The sequence below is a fragment of the Chionomys nivalis genome, chromosome 9 (genome assembly GCF_950005125.1).
Source record: "Chionomys nivalis chromosome 9, mChiNiv1.1, whole genome shotgun sequence".
Lineage (NCBI taxonomy): Eukaryota > Metazoa > Chordata > Mammalia > Rodentia > Cricetidae > Chionomys > Chionomys nivalis.
In genome coordinates, this window is record NC_080094.1 from 33,477,729 (window position 1) to 33,493,586 (window position 15,858).

A 15,858-nucleotide genomic window follows, 5' to 3' on the forward strand; every position below is an offset into this window, starting at 1 on the left:
ATATTCATTAGTGTGGCTATAGGATAGGGCCAGTTAAGGTGTCCTCTCCTCAGCTGCCCAAGAAACAAGTTGGGGACATCTCCTTGGACACCTGGGAACCCCTCTAGAGTCAAGTCTCTTGCCAACCCTAAGATTGCTCCCTTAATTAAGATATATACTTCCCTGCTCCCATATCCACCCTGCCTCCACCCCAACCCTCCCATTCCCCCAAGCTCTCCCCATCATCCCCTTCTCACTTCTCTCTCTCTATCTCCCCTTACCCCCACCCCATCCCCACTCCCAAGCTCCCAATTTTTGCCTGGCGATCTTGTCTACTTCTAATATCCAGGAGGATAACTATATGTTTTTCTTTGAGTTCACCTTCTTATTTAGCTTCTCTAGGATCTCGAATTATAGGATCAATGTCCTTTATTTATGGCTAGAATCCACTTATGAGTGAGTACATACCATATTCATCTTTTTGGATCTGGGTTACCTCACTCAGGATAGTGTTTTCTATTTCCATCCATTTGCATGCAAAATTCAAGATGTCATTGTTTTTTACCACTGAGTAGTACTCTAATGCATATATATTGCACACTTTCTTTATCCATTCTTCCATTGAGGGACATCTAGGTTGTTTCCGGGTTCTGGCTATTACAAATAATACTGTTATGAACATAGCTGAACAAATGCTTTTGTAGTATGAGAGGGTATCTCTTGGGTATATTCCCAAGAGTAGTATTGCCGGATCCTGGGGTAGGTTGATCCTGAATTTCCTGAGAAACACAACCTCTATGGTGCCATCTGCATTCTTTCATAAATGGAAAGAAATCCTGCCTAGTGTTACAGACATATAGTTCCATCTGTTCAGAGGGATGAAGCAGGAAGATTACAAGTTCAAGACTAGGCTCCAAAATTTAATGAGTTCCTGTCACAAAATTTTCAAGGTGAAAACAGGACCGAGGATACAGCTCAGTGGCAGAGCCTTGTCTAGTTGCACAAGATTCAAACAAACAAAATTTGCTATTAGAAGTCAGTGGGGCTACTGTTAGCCCTACTAGAGTGGGGAGAAGGAACTGGAAGGAGAACACTTCCTGGGGGCAGCCATGTTCATTTCTTGACTCAGCTGCTAGGTGTCGGGTGCCTAGAGTTTGAACATTAGTCAAGTTTTTCTCTTACACGTTACAGTTTTTGGTATTTCTAGCATATTTTATTGTGTTCTTAAAGTCTTAAATATACAGAAGCTAGTTTCTAATGTATTTTTAGCCTCAGCTGTGGCAATATAAATTTAAATCACCTTAGTGATTTGCATAGGTATAAATTGGAGTTTTGTGGCCTATTGTGCCCTACTGTGTAGAAGAAATATTTATTTATTTTTCTTAATAATACTTCATTGACTTCAATTTGTCCACCAAATGTAAGTAATAAGAAAACAGTGAATTTTACCCACAACATCAATTGTTGCAGCTCAGCATCCACTCTGCAGATGCAACCCTGGATAGTCAGGGTCTCACCAGACTATGCAGTCCTTTCTAGCCCAGGCATGTAATAAAATCTACCTTCTTATTATGATCCGTGTGCCTTCAAAAGGAAGGGCATTAAGGTAGACTGTGGGCTTTTAAGACAGAACTAGAGAACTACTTCCAAATCTTTATTTTTTTTTTAGGAAATGGGGTAAAGGATTTAATGAGACGCCCTTTTTTTCCCAAGTAATCTTCACCTGCACTAGCCTCAAAGAAGGCAATGCAGATTTTTTTAGAGGACCTTAGTAATATTTTTAGAATATATTTTAGAAATATTTTTACAAAATGACCAGGGAGTTTGTAGGTCGAGTTTTCAAATTCTCATTTCCATAGAAAACTAACAATTGCCTGGACAACTGTATAAGTTCAGTGCTTAGGTTAATTAGCAAGATCATGCATCAAGATAAGATAAAAATGGTGTGACTGCTCCTGATGATAATTCCCACACACAGGATATAAGTCAGGAGAATCACCTGTGCTCAGGACCAGCCTGGGCTATATATATTTTAATTCTAAGCCAGCTTGGGCTGCGGAGTGAGATCCTGTTTCAAACCACAGAAGTAACAGTAACTCGGTGGTGGCCAGGATCTTAGTGAGGTAGCTCTTGCCTGATGTACAGGCACTGGCTCTAGTCTCATCATAGGGCTTGTTTGTTTATCTTACAGAAGATACTGTATGGTGCAGAATCTGATCTTTAAAGTCTGTGCAAATTCACTCTCCTGTTTCCTCATTTGACACTGAGAAATCTGATCCACCGTTACCTGACCTCTTCAGTGCTGCTGGCAACTGGAGGCAGAACCTACCACCTTAAACCTTAACCTTCTCTTTTCGCTCCATAATAGGGACATTAGAAAAAAAGTTTAATTAATAATAGACAAAAGATAATACATATGACTTAATGTAGCTCTTAAAATCTGTATTTCAGCTTGCTGCTCTTGAATTCCCCCCAAAGAAGCTGTTCGGAAACAAAGACGAGCGAGTGGTTGCTGAGCGGCGGACGCACTTAGAGGTAAGGGAACAAGCCTTTCGCCTCCCTGTGTAGAATGCCCATCATCTGATTGATTGGAATCTTTGTCTTTATTGGAGACTGTGAAGAGCTGCTTCATTAACACAGGAGATGGCAGCAGCAAGCAGCAGGGTGGTGGTAGCACTTGATTTCATACCAGGTCCTTAGCACCCTCTGGCATGGCTAGTGTTTTTCTGATGGAAGAAGACACCCCTGCTCTGAGGGTTAGGAAGCAGGATGTGAGTGAGCACTGCATATTTCCCATAACCAGATGGCCTGTGATACAGGATGAGAGCACAGAGCTCCCTGAAGAAAACTCGGAATTAATTAACTGAACTTACAGTATGTCGTCATTGTTGCTTTTTCAAGAACCTTGAGAGGGAGAAGATTCAGACCTATTTTAGTCCCAGTTCAGCATCTTTGGATTTATTTTAACTTAATCTGCCAAGCTAGCTCCACGTAGAACCTAGTTTAACACACCCTGTTTCTGTGGCTGCCTTGCTGCCAGTACCCGTAGCCAACTCCTGTCACTAGTTTGTGGTTTGAGAAGTAGAAGTTGCTTCTTCGGTTAGAATCAGAAATTCAGGGGAGCCCTCAAAGCCCTCTTTCTCTTGTCTTTGTCAGGAATAGTCATAAGTCTTATTGGAAATGAAATTCTATCAGAACAGGCCTTTTTAAAGTGTAAAATGCAATGTAAAACTTAGGTTAAAAACTTTGGTCTTACTCTTCTGGACTGCCAAGTTGAACATGGCTGCCTGTGGGCTTCACTTAGTGCAAGGAACTGTCTAGAAGCTATTCTATCTAGAAGGGTTCTGGGACAGCAAAGGGGAGACTTGGAAAAACTGAAGCAATAAGGGGTGTTCTCGTGTTTTGAGACCTGTCTAAGAGAGAGCAAGTTTCAGTGAAGAGCCGGGCTTCTGGACTCTGCAGTCACATTGATGCTACAGAGCTGAAGAGGTCCTGAGGCCAAGAAGACTGGGGTCTAGAAGGTCTGTGATTGGCTCTAAAACCTTTCCTATGATGCGTGGTCCTCAAGTTGAGTGGAAGAATCGGCCTTCAGGTACAAGCTTATTTTGACAAGTCTGTCTGATCAAGCTCTCTCAGAGCTTCACAATGCTGTGGGAGTGCTTCTAAGTTTTGAAAACAAACAAAACTCTTAACACTTACAGTAGTGATGGTATTCTTTCTCTGCACTTCACCTGCCTTGACTATGTAGCCTCATCTTTAATGAAAATGTAGAGAATAGCAAGCCACCAACCTGTTTTAAAAATCGATTGTTCCCTGTTGTTGGCTGTTGTCATCCCTAGCTTCCCAGAGTTCCGGTTACATTCCCATGAGACCAACTCAGCCACAGCAGACTGCTGTTTGCCGGTCACAAATTTCAAGAGGAAAAAAAAAAGAGCCTTTGGCTTTCCATTCCAAATGCAGAATAGCCTTTCATGCATGGTCTTTCAGTTAGAGCCCACGTTCTTCCTTCAGTGTCTCCTATTCAGGGGTGCACAACCTTTTGACATTCTAGCGTGAGTTAACAACTGAATAACAAACAGAAAACTAAAGGGAAAAAAACTTCAAAGTTTTGAGGAAGCTTGCAATTTTGGGTACTTGTGGCTATTGTCAGCCACATGCAGCTACATACAGCCCATAGACTGCTAGTTGGACAATAGTAGACCTGTGTCATCACTAAGCCCCTGTGAAATCATCCACTGTTGAGTTGTATATGCCTGTCTCACGCTGTGGCAGCCCAAAAAGATACATCATTTTGGTTCTCAATTTTAGTCCGTGGTTATGGTCACTTGACTCCCTTTGGGGCTGTGGCATGGCAGAGCATCATGACGGGAACACAAGGGAGAGGAAGCTGCTTGACTTACAGTGGCCAGGAAGCAGAGAAAGAGACAGGACAGGAAGTGGTCAAGATTCCAACATCCTGTTCAATATTATGTCCTCAGTGACCCAACTTCCTCCCACTAGGCTGTACTTCTCACAGATTCCTCTACCTATCAGGAACATCAAACTGTAGACCAAGTCTTATCTTAACACATAAGCCTTTGGGACACTCACCCCAACCACAGCGCTATATGTGTGCAATTATCCCTGTGGTTGCCTGAGACTGCTCAGTTGGTGCTTTTACAGGATGTGTCTCTTACCTTGCGGAAATAGGCACTTGTGCTTGAAGATGAATGTGTTTCACCTAACACTGAGTGTTAAATCTTATAGAGCTATCTTCTCAAGAAGCAGGTATAATTCACCTTCAGTTTAATGGAAAATTAATCTGGGATTCTTGCATTAATTTCCTGTGGCTATTGAGACTTTTTTTGATCTTCTAGCATGAGAAGCCACTATGTGAGTTAGTATATTTTTATGTGAAAACTAACAGTTACTATCTGTTAACTGCTTACAATTTAACTCAACAAACATTTGTTTAATTTCTCTCCCATGCTGGAGCCAATGCTAAATGCTATGTAGCACACAAAGATTAATGACAGATTTCTTCCCTCTAAGAACATATGCTTAAGTTTCTCTTTCAAAAATTATCTGAAGATGTCATAAATACATAAACGCATAAAGGAAAATGAATTCCAGTGAGATGTGTACTAACTAATATCTCTGATGTTTGCTTAAAAGGAATGAAAATTGTTAAAATACAGAAATACAATTTTATAAAAACAATCACCGTGATAGAGCTGTATAAAACACTGACTGTTGATGAGTTTTTTGTGTAGCACTTTTCCAAGTTATAAAAATTAATCTGTTAAAATGATTATTTCCTAATTGCTGGGTAGGGGTGAAAAGTTGTGCGATGGGAAGAGATGTTTCTGGAGTGAATGTCTTGCCTTGGAAAGAAGGTTAGCCGTCTGCTTCAGTGTGGTGCTGGTGGGAGGAATGAGATGAGTGGAAGGAATATAACCTCCCTTCAGCTCCCTCACTGATAAATTTGTAAGGACTCCACCCAAACAGCTTTGTGGCCATTGCTTGTTCATAATTAGATCCCGTTTCGCATACTCTGTTCTGCAGATGAGTCCCATATCACAATCACATGCTTCCTGGCCCTTTGGTTCACGAAGAAACAGAATCTTAAAGTATTTCTGCCTTGGGTGAATCATCCTATTGCTTCTTTCCTGACCCAGCTGGAGCCAGCTTGGTGCATGTAAAGGTCGACTTCTGCTCACTGTGCTGCAGGTGTGCAATGTGTGACTGCTGCCCAGGCTCTGGACATTCCTTCTCCAACCCTGCAATGAGGCAGTGTAGGTAAAGAGGAAAGAGTTCCCTGTTTCCATCTGATGAAGCCAGGAAGGAAGGAGAGAGGGAGAGAGGGAGGGAGGGAGAATGGGAAGAAAGGAAGGAAGGCAGAGGAATGTCTGGAGGGAGGTTGTAGGATGGATCATGGTTTTGAAGCTAGCCATGTGTTTTTCAGGCTGAACCATAACGAACTGCCATTGTTGCACTGAGGACTGATAGGCGATTGCTGACCTCCACAGATGCCTGCTTTCTCACACGTGCTATCTACTAAGTGCTAAACACATGTGGAAAACAATTGTTTTAAGCCAATTCTCACAGGGAGCTTTAGGGAGGGAGTTCTTTCCTTATTCACAGGCGAGGAACTGTGTCCTGGGATGGTGAAGTTCCCACAGCTAGTGAGGAAGGGGCAACACCTCAGCTCACTCTTAACATGGCTTCCAGAGCAAGCCCTTTCCTTGAGCTCTCCACTCTTTGTTTTTCTTATAAGTTCAGGCTTATTACAAAGTTAACCAAGCACTGCTGCCCATTTTTTTTCTCTGAAATGTCATTCCATTCATCAAAATTAGGATGACACTCTTCTGTGCCATAGTGTTCTAAAGCTGAAGAAGTTCATTATCATTCCTGCTGTATGACTAGGATTGTTAGTATCCTCTGCATGACAAATCTAGAACCTCCTGAGAGACCCTTTAAGCGTGCCTTTAATTGCATTATTTGAGGTAGAAAGAACTGCCCACTGTGGGTCACACCCTTCGCCAGTTGGCATCCTGCATTGTCTAAATGGAGGAAACCAGCAGCATGCATCCGATCTTCTCTGCTTCCTTATTGTGAATGTGATGTGACCACCTGCTTCAAACCCTGCCATCTTGACTTCTTTGCCATGGAATGTGAGCCATAATAAACCTGTTCTTCCCTGGGTTTCTTTTGTCAGGGGTTTTTATCTCAGCAATAGAAAAGAAACTAAGTCAATGACCATGGCAATAAGTTGGCCTTTGGTTATGATCTCACATACATTTTTGTTGAAGAAAAGGTATGTATTGAGATTGCTGACTTGTTCTGTGGCAAATAAGGTTTCCAAATCTTAATTGCTTACAGTTTTATTAATTTTTAAAGGTGTGGAATAGCACATTATTCCTGTGTAGACTTATTTTTAATTGTTTTGCATTTTCACTCACACTTTATTTTAGCTGCTCCTTCCCTCACTCCCCTTATCATCTCCATGTCCTATCCCCATAGGAACCCCCTCCTACCACTCCCTTACCACCTCGCTGTTCCTACCAGTGAACCCCCTCTATCACCACTTACCACCTCGCTGTTCCTACCAGTGAACCTCCTCCTACCACTCCCTTACCACCTCTGTGTTCCTACCACTGAACCCCCTCCTATCACTCCCTTACCACCTCTCTGTTCCTACCAGTGAACCCCTTCCTATCACCCCCTTACCACCTCTCTGTTCCTACCAGTGAAGCCCTCCTATCACCCCTTACCACCTCTCTGTTCCTACCAGTGAACCCCCTCCTATCACCCCCTTACCACTTCCCTGTTCCTATCAGTGAAGCCCCTCCTACCACCCCATTACCACCTTCATGTTCCTGTCCCCGCTTTCCTCACAGTAGACTCTTGAGATCCATGTAGATAGCACAGTCACAGCTGATTAAATTCTCTTTCTTCCCTGATCCTTCACATGTTCTCACCTCTACTGAATTTCCTGAAAACCTTTCCAAATTATGTTCTAAATTAATTAATCAGATTTTTTGTTTTATTTTTGTTAATTGATGAGAGGTACATTTTAGGTTACTAATTTCAGAGAGCATTATTTCCTACTTGAAAACATTTCTGCTAATCATCCTAATAGTCTATCACTTCAGGAAGTAACTGTGATAAAAGAAAATATCCGAAATTCTCTAAAACTATAAGGCCTTCAAGAGCAATAGAACCACCTTTAGAAGTAAGAACCTGAGAAATTTCCAGAACACTTTCTTTGAAATACAGGGGCAGACATTTGCAACCTCTTAGTTAACGCACTAACAAGGTAGGCCAGGAGCAGCTAAGAGCATGGGCCTGAAGTGCAGCATCCCAGTCCTCCTCCATCCTGCATCTGCTCCTTGTGGTAGCTAATCACTACTTTGGTTCCCTTGTTTGCAAAGTGATGTCAGTACGATCTTCCTGCAGTTACACTGCAGAGAAAAGGAGAGCATGTGCAGAACACCCAAACGTGCTTGTTAGTGTAATAGTTGTGAATATTTTGGTGGTGCACTTCAGTGGTGGGGATAACGATGAGGAGGGTGGTGGCTGTCATGGTGATGACAATAATGACAATGATGAGGTTGATGGTGGTGGTGATGATGCTGGTGGTCATGATGACAATGATGATGAGGGTGGTGATGGTGAGACAGTGTGGAAATTATAACAATGATGATGGTGATGGTGATGACAGTGATGACAATGATGAGGGTGATGGTGGTAGTGATGATAATGGTGGTGATGGTGATGACGATGATGGTGGTGGTCATGGTGGTCATGGTGAGACAGTGTGGAAATGATGATGATGGTGGTGGTGGTGACAATGATGATGATGAGATGAGACAACAGTGATGATAGTGGCAGTGGTGGGAATTGACATTATATGAGTATTCTTGCTTATGATGATAACTTAGCGGCACTGGAACTATCTTGGTGTGATAAAGCCCTTCTTTAGTCTACTAATTTACAGTCTGAGAAGTGACTGTCTGAAGTTTTAGGTCATGGTGGAACCATTGTAAGAATGACCACTGGGGCAGAAACAGCACCATTGCTCACAGCCACATGCCTTCTTTTATAGTTTGTTGGTTCTCTCTGCACATCTCCCATGCCATTGACTACAGCCTGCCCACTGTGGAGTCACCTGATGACCTGATGAATACTCTGAGCCTGTTCATGTAGAGAAAATATCCAAGACTCGGTGGTTTCCAGTCAGACCCCCAGGAATATATCCACTTTTTAAACAAGGTTTCAAGATTTATTGACTCAAATCAGCAAGGGAATATATATACCATGGGGAACTATGAGGGCACCTCAGAAAAAAAGTGGTATGAAATCACCTTAGGATTTGTATTATTTAAGAGAATATGCATGAGCATTTGCTCTGGACTAGTTATTAAAGTCTGGACTGTGATTAGGTATACTTATAATTCTTACCTAGAAATCCAAAGCAGTGTGATTTCAAGTTTGATAAATTTAAAAGGTAGCAGTCGCATTGTCTTGGTAAGGGAACATTTATTTTGTCTGTGTTCAGACGTGATTACAGAGTGTTCTCTGCATTTTGTTTACTGTTTTTTCTTGCCCTTATATAGTCACAGGTAGCCTTATCTGATATTATAATTCTCTGAACTTGCCTACACTCTGCAGGAGATCATTAAGGCTTGGCTGTGAACAGCAGGCCAGATCCAGGGGATCTTAAAATTTTCTCTCACTATACAGGATGCCCAGGAACTATAGGTATAGGTCTTTTGGTGGGGAAGGGCGGTGTCAAGACAGGATTTCTCTGAGTAACAGCCTTAGCTCTCCTGGAACTAGCTCTTGTAGACCAGGCTGGCCTTAATCTCACAGAGATCCACCTGCCTCTGCCTCCCGATTGCTGGAATTAAAGGCGTGCACCACCACCGCCCAGCGGTATAGGCCTTTCTAATTGGAGCAGTAAACTGAATGAAGAATTATTTTCCAGACACCTTTTCTGCTGAACATACATCCTAGTAATGGCTTTCAGTTTTGACATCCCACTGCCCTAAGTTCCGTTCTGAACTATGATCCCTACACTACACGCCTAGTTTCCTGCCAATAGTGTCTCCTTCTACTTTAGTTTATATTCATCTCAAACACTGATGTTCAAACAGAAAAACAGTTGCTCCGTTTATATATTATATAGTCTGAGTCCTTTGAATTTCAGAACAAATTTCAAGAAGGGAAAAGAAGCTCAGATTTTCTGTTTCCTCAGACATTTAGCTATCAGAAAGCTCTTTAGAATCTATGCTTAATTTAACATTCTTTTCATCTATTTTTTGCTGATCTTACACAATGTCTAATGATAGAACTATTATAAAACATAGCCAGATTAAAGAGATACCTCCTACAAGGAGCCATTTCCCCCTCATCAGGGTTTTGTGTTTTTTCTTCTGGTTATCTGCTCACTGGTGTTAGCAGGGCTATTTTCTGTTATTAGGCCATTAGCACCACTATCTGCAGCAAAGCATATTGAATAGGGTTAAGTGGCTGTTGGCATGTGAGAGGACTCTGAACAGGGCTTAGAGGCAATCAGATACTGGTTCAGGGAGACAAAGGGGTGTACTTGCCATGATCTTGGGGCAAACCCATGTCAAGAAATCCCTTTCTGTAATAAAAACACCATCAGTTTAAGTTGAAACTCTTTGACCTTCACTGTTGTTCAATAGAGGGAAAAATCCCACTTTGGATTCCATGAGTAGTCAGAGTAAAGCAAACTTAAAACAAACACTTCCAAGGAGAGCCCTCACAGAGAAGCCTGATATGGTAGTGCTCAGCCATCCTCTCTCTCTCCTGTGCCAAGTGGCATTCTGTCCCGGGTGAGGATGACAAGTGGAAGGCCCAAACACCCTGCTTGAGTGTGTGAAATTGTTCTCCACCCTTCACCTCCCAGCGTAAACCACTGAACTAGCCATGAGAATATCAGCTCTTTGTTGTAAGGAGGAGTGAATAGGCCACGTCCTGCAGCCCGGCTAGCTTAACTCCCCCAAAATAACCACACGGAAATTGTATTAATTAAATTACTGCCTGGCCCATTAGTTCTAGCCTCTTATTGGTTAACTCTTACATCTTGATTCAAAGCATTTCTACCAATCTGTGTAATGCCATGAGGTCGTGGCTTACCGGGAAAAATTCAGCACGTCTGACTCTGGCGACTCCATGGTGGCTCTCCCTGTCTGCCTTCCTCCTCCCAGCATGCAGTTCTGTCTTCCCGCTTATGTAAGTACTACCCTATCAAAATTCCAAGGCAGTTTTCTTTGTTCAGCCACTGAAAGCAACACACAAACAGAATAACCTCTTTCACCAGCTCTTAGCTCTGATGTTTTTGTTTTTAACACCTGCAAAATGTATGTTATTCTTGGAGTCAAGTACAGCCTGGCCCTAGGTCTCAAAAGCTCAACTCCAGTTATTTATCAGTTCTTCCTTCTCTTGGATTCTGTTCTATCTTTGCCTGTGGTCTTTACAATTTAAGATCAAATGGAGGTCTTAAACTTACAACTTTCTGTCCCTATGTAAATTCAAAAGCAAGTATCCGAGTGGCCCTTAGGCAGTGAGATATAGCATTCTTCTTAGCCTCAGGGGCTTGTATTTTATGAGCTAAGGGTATAATAGAAACCCACTCATCCCTTGCCCAAATCCAGGCTTGCCAGGCTGGAAATGCCCCCGTCCCCAGCTGCTAGGGCTAGTGACTGATGAAACACACAGAATGTAATAAAATAAGTCCCTAGAAACAAAGAACCCAGATCCCAAAGTCCTTGGCACTGGCCACCATTACGACTATATGGCTGGAGGTACCATGGCTGGCCTGGCTGGTACTGACTGTAACAGTGGCAATGTGGAGTTCAGGGACTTCCCTTTATCCTCTCAGTGCTTTTCAGACCATTTTGATGAGGTGCTTACGCTTGGCATATGAGCCACCTCTACCCAAGTTATTATTTCCTGGAGTTTCAGTGAAGCTTGGCATTTTTATTACTGTGCATGTGTGTGCGTGTGTGTGTTCACATGCATGTGCCACAGTGCACATGTGGTGGTCATAAGACTGCTAATGTATTCAGGCACTCAAACTCCGGCTGACAGGCTTGATGTTGAACACCTGTATCCACTGAGCCAGCCCACAGACTGGCAGGGACTTCAATTCTTTAAAGTGCTTGCTTATTTTTTTGAAAAGTGAGTAAACTTGCTGTGAATCAGAAAGTCTGCATCAGAGAGCACAGCACTGGTCCAGCAAGATGGCTCATCTGGTAAAGGCACCAGCAGCCAAGCTTGATGACCTGAGTTCCTAACACTAGATGCAAAGTAGAGGGACAGAACTGAAAAGCTGCCCTCTGGCATCCACGTGTATGCTGTAGTGCACATGCGCCTGTAATCATACATGTGCACACAACAACACAGCAAACAAAACATTAAAAGAAATTCTGATGCTATAAGACAAAGTAGTAGCACCAGAAAAGAAATGGCAAATGAAACCTTGTGCTCTGCATCCACTGTCCTCTTCCTTTTTCCCTGTGTGGACATGTCAGGCCTACAAGAAACTTCACTCAGCAGTTTGCTTAGTATATGTGTAATCTTCATCAACCGACTTCAAATGTGAGCTATGTGAATCTCACACCCTTAGTGTATCCTGTGAGTGTAGCTTCCCAGGAGAGGTCTGTCTGCCAATCTCCCCTCTCCATCTCCTGTTCATTCTTGATTGGTTTTCCTGCTTCCTGTACTCCATGTCTGTCTTTATGATGGAACAAACCCTCCATAGTTTCTTCAAAAAGTGAGTTTAAGGCCAACATTGTCTACAGAGCGAGTTCAGGACAGTCTCAAAAAATAAAACCAAACCAAACAAACAGAAAGAATGTGCCAAAGGCAAATTGCTAGCCACGTGTTTGCATGTGTCTCCATCTACTGAGACACTCCCTGGATTTGGAATGCTCATTAGGAAGTTGTTTTGCAAATTTCCAAGGGATGACTCCATCATTTTCTACCTTCATTTCTGCTACTAACAAGTTCAGACCATTTGGAGTGTTGATCTTTATGTATGGCAGATTCCGCCCCCCTCTTTCTAGAAGCTTAGGGGATAGCCTTGTAGGGCTCTGTGTCCTAAGTGGTGAAGATTTTGTTTTGATCAGCAGTCCATCCATTCCACTGGACTCTGGGCTTTGTCCATCTCTCTCGTTGCCTTTACTTCTGAAACTTTTTCCGGCTAGTCCCCTGTTATAACTATCTCTGTGATTCCTTTCTGTAATATTCTGTTTCATCAGTGTCGAGCCTCCAGGTCCAGTCTTCACTTCTCCATCCACTCCGTTTACCCCCTGTCTTTCTGTCACTCTGTTTCTGCCTATTACCTCCACCCCTACCCCAACTGGTCCTTCTCTGTCGATCATCAAGAAATCACACGAAGAGTATTCCTCTTTCTTCCATTGCATGACTTAGCATGCCACTTGCTGCTACCTTTGCTTTTGCTAGCACTGCTATAAACCCCAAGGCCTAACTTCATGCCTCCTGAAATAGTGGGTTTTGTTTATTTCCACTGATGTCAGCACAGTTTCTCCTCATATATCTCTTTTGTTGCAATGGCTCAGAAAGCACATTTGGGATTTTCATGCATTCATATATTTAAAGAGCTGCAGCCTCTGTGCCTTTGCCACCAAGCCCTCTGCTTACTATTTATATCAACTTTCTAGTGCCATCCTTTCTCTTTTATAGAGCTCTGTCCAATTTGCATTAGGCTTTCTTGCAGATGCTACTATTCCTTTAACTCTATTTATTTAGATTTGTTTCCCCAATAACTGGTGCTATCCTTTGAAAAAAGGTGTGTGCCCTGGCCTCTACTGCTAAACCCCATCCTGTCCTTTGCAGCCTTTCTACAATGCCTCTTTAGAATTCAGCTGGCTCATCTCCCCTGAGGATCCTTTGTGGCTGTGTGTGTCACTTGGGCTTCATAATGTTAATGAATCAGAGCATATCCCTCAACCCTTTGAAATAATATTGGGAGAAACAATGGATAAATACATCAGTTTGTTCCAGTTCTACAAAACTCTACCTACTTCTGATCTGTGCAAAGCTCCCATCCATTCCAAATAGATTTATTTCTGTTCCCAACAGTTCTCTGTAATACGTTTACATTTACATATTTAATTTTTATTCTAAGTAACCCAAACTTTTTTTAATTAAGAGTTTACCTAATCTCTTTTTTAATTGTGATCACCTGTTTCCTATTATTTATAAAATTAAGAAACTGATGTTGGAATCAAGAAAGCACTTCCTAATCAATGTTGAACAGGGTAAAAATTGAAAACACCTTCATTTTCTCAATGGCCTTTCTAGGCAGCTAGAAAGCAACCCCTGTGGGCTCCAGGGCTTGTGCTGCAAAACTCATGACTAAACACTGTGAACAGGAAGATGGCTGCTGCTTTCAGAAATAGCTGCAGAGTCGAGGGTCTGTGCTTCATAGTATCTGTTTCCCTTTCCTCATCATTACTATAATAGCGTTTGTCTTACACTTCACCATACTGTATTGATGATGTGCATGCAGCTTCTTTGGAAGAATCTGGGCATTTCAAGTAACAGCTTACATACTGCACACTGACATTTCTTGTTTGAATGGAAGTTTCCTTGGGGCAAAAATTAAAATTACAAAGTAAGCCTAGAGTTGGAGGGATGGCTCAGCAGTTGTTAAGAATGTGCACCAGAGTTCAGTTCCCAGCATCCACACTGATTTTCTCACAGCCACTTGTACTACTAGTGCCAGGGGATTTGACACCCTTTTCTGGCCTCTGAGGGCACCCACATAAATGTGTTCATACACACAGAGAACACAGACATACAAATAAAAATAAAATAAATCTTTTTTTAAGTGGGTCTCAACTTAGCCCCAGTGTGCTCAGTCTCTGGTGAAAGGTCCGAGGGTGGCTCTTTCTAGGATCCTCCAGCTGGCGTACTGCTGTGGTTGGGAGCATCATCCGCTCCTTTCCAGTCTCCTCTCTCTCCTGCCTTACACTTTCTCCCACATTCCAGCAGAAGACTGCAGACTGAAGGCTGGGATGACTGGAACTCGTGTGGCAGTTCAACATAGCCAGCCATGTGTGTTTCCAGAAGGGTATATTTCAGTTCCCTAAGGCACAATATCTTTATTGCTCATGTGCTCATGTCTCAGGCTTTACTTGGTGACTAGGACAGGTGAGTTCTTGAAGTTTGGCTTTGGAACACAAGTTCAGATTCAGTAAACTTCTTTCTATCAAAAAAGAAATATGACCAAAAAAAAAATGGTCAGGAAAAAGAAACCCCTTCAAACTTATAGGATCTTGATAAGGACCTTGGGGAAGAAAGCCTATGTGTCTCAGTGTTTGTTATCTTATTAGGGCTTTCTTTCAGCTAGCCAAAACATCAGTCACTAGGTCTTCAGTGTCTTTTGTGAGCATACTATATGTACACATGTGTGTACAGGCATGCATATGGTATATATATGTATCAATAAATAACTGTATAAAACAATTTTTATCAATATTTTTCTGTATGAAATATATACCTAATTCTATCCTTTTCAATTAGAGATGTTGTGTTTGAGACAATTTGATTTGGCCTTCTCTCTGCCTCTGTCTAGCCTGACAGTCATGCCTCAGTCATTGTACCGGTGCAGAGGACCATTGATGCAGATAATCCAAATCCCTGGTTAACCTCTCAGTTGGGTTGGGTCATGGGCCTACCTCGGAAGGCTATGGGGGCCCCTTGCACCTAGGGTTTAGTTATGGTGTCCCCTCAGGAACAGAGGGCTGTGGTGGATGCTGAGAGATAAGGCCCAAGGCAGGAAGGTAATCTGCAAGTCAAATAGTCCCACGGGGATTGTTAGGAGCCCCTTGTTCAGGAAACAAAGCAAGGGGCAGTGGGTCTTCCCTCCCTGAGTCTGAGAAGCTTACCCTCTTGCCCTGAGTTCAGGAACTTGGTGTTGTTCAGATGGCCACAGGCAGCTGGATTTTAGCCAAAGGGCAGCTACCGTCCACATACAAACCATCACAGACTGATGTTAGAGGAAAGGCGTGTTTTATTCACCCAACCACAGTGGGAGGAGAGGGCAAGCTAAAGTCGTCAGTGTTCTTCTTTAAGAGCTGCCTCTATCCTGAGTCCACCACAAGCGAGGCTTTGGGCTTCTAGCAAGTCACGTATGGTGGCTTCCTGATCCTCTAGTTGTTTAGTGACTGATTTTTTGAATTGGTGCGTAAGTGCATCCTAGCCAAGAGGTTCCATGCAGCAAGGTCACTAAAAATTCTGTCAGTCCCCGTGCTAATTTGGAGCAACCATCTTCTCTCAAATTGTCAAGAATCTCTGTGAGTTTCTATAGTGCTGGAAAGAGCCCTAAGCATGGAAACA

At 42.6% G+C, this 15,858-nt stretch overlaps 1 protein-coding gene across 3 annotated transcripts in view; it reads left to right on the forward strand.

Moving 5' to 3' along the window:
• The window catches only part of Kif16b (kinesin family member 16B), a 296,601-nt gene that overhangs the window by 227,076 nt on the left and 53,667 nt on the right, over window positions 1-15,858 (forward strand). For all 3 annotated transcript variants that reach the window (XM_057780936.1, XM_057780934.1, XM_057780935.1), the window contains one exon: window positions 2,431-2,514. In XM_057780936.1, coding sequence (XP_057636919.1) covers window positions 2,431-2,514 — 84 coding nt within the window. The remainder of the gene's footprint in view (window positions 1-2,430; window positions 2,515-15,858) is intronic.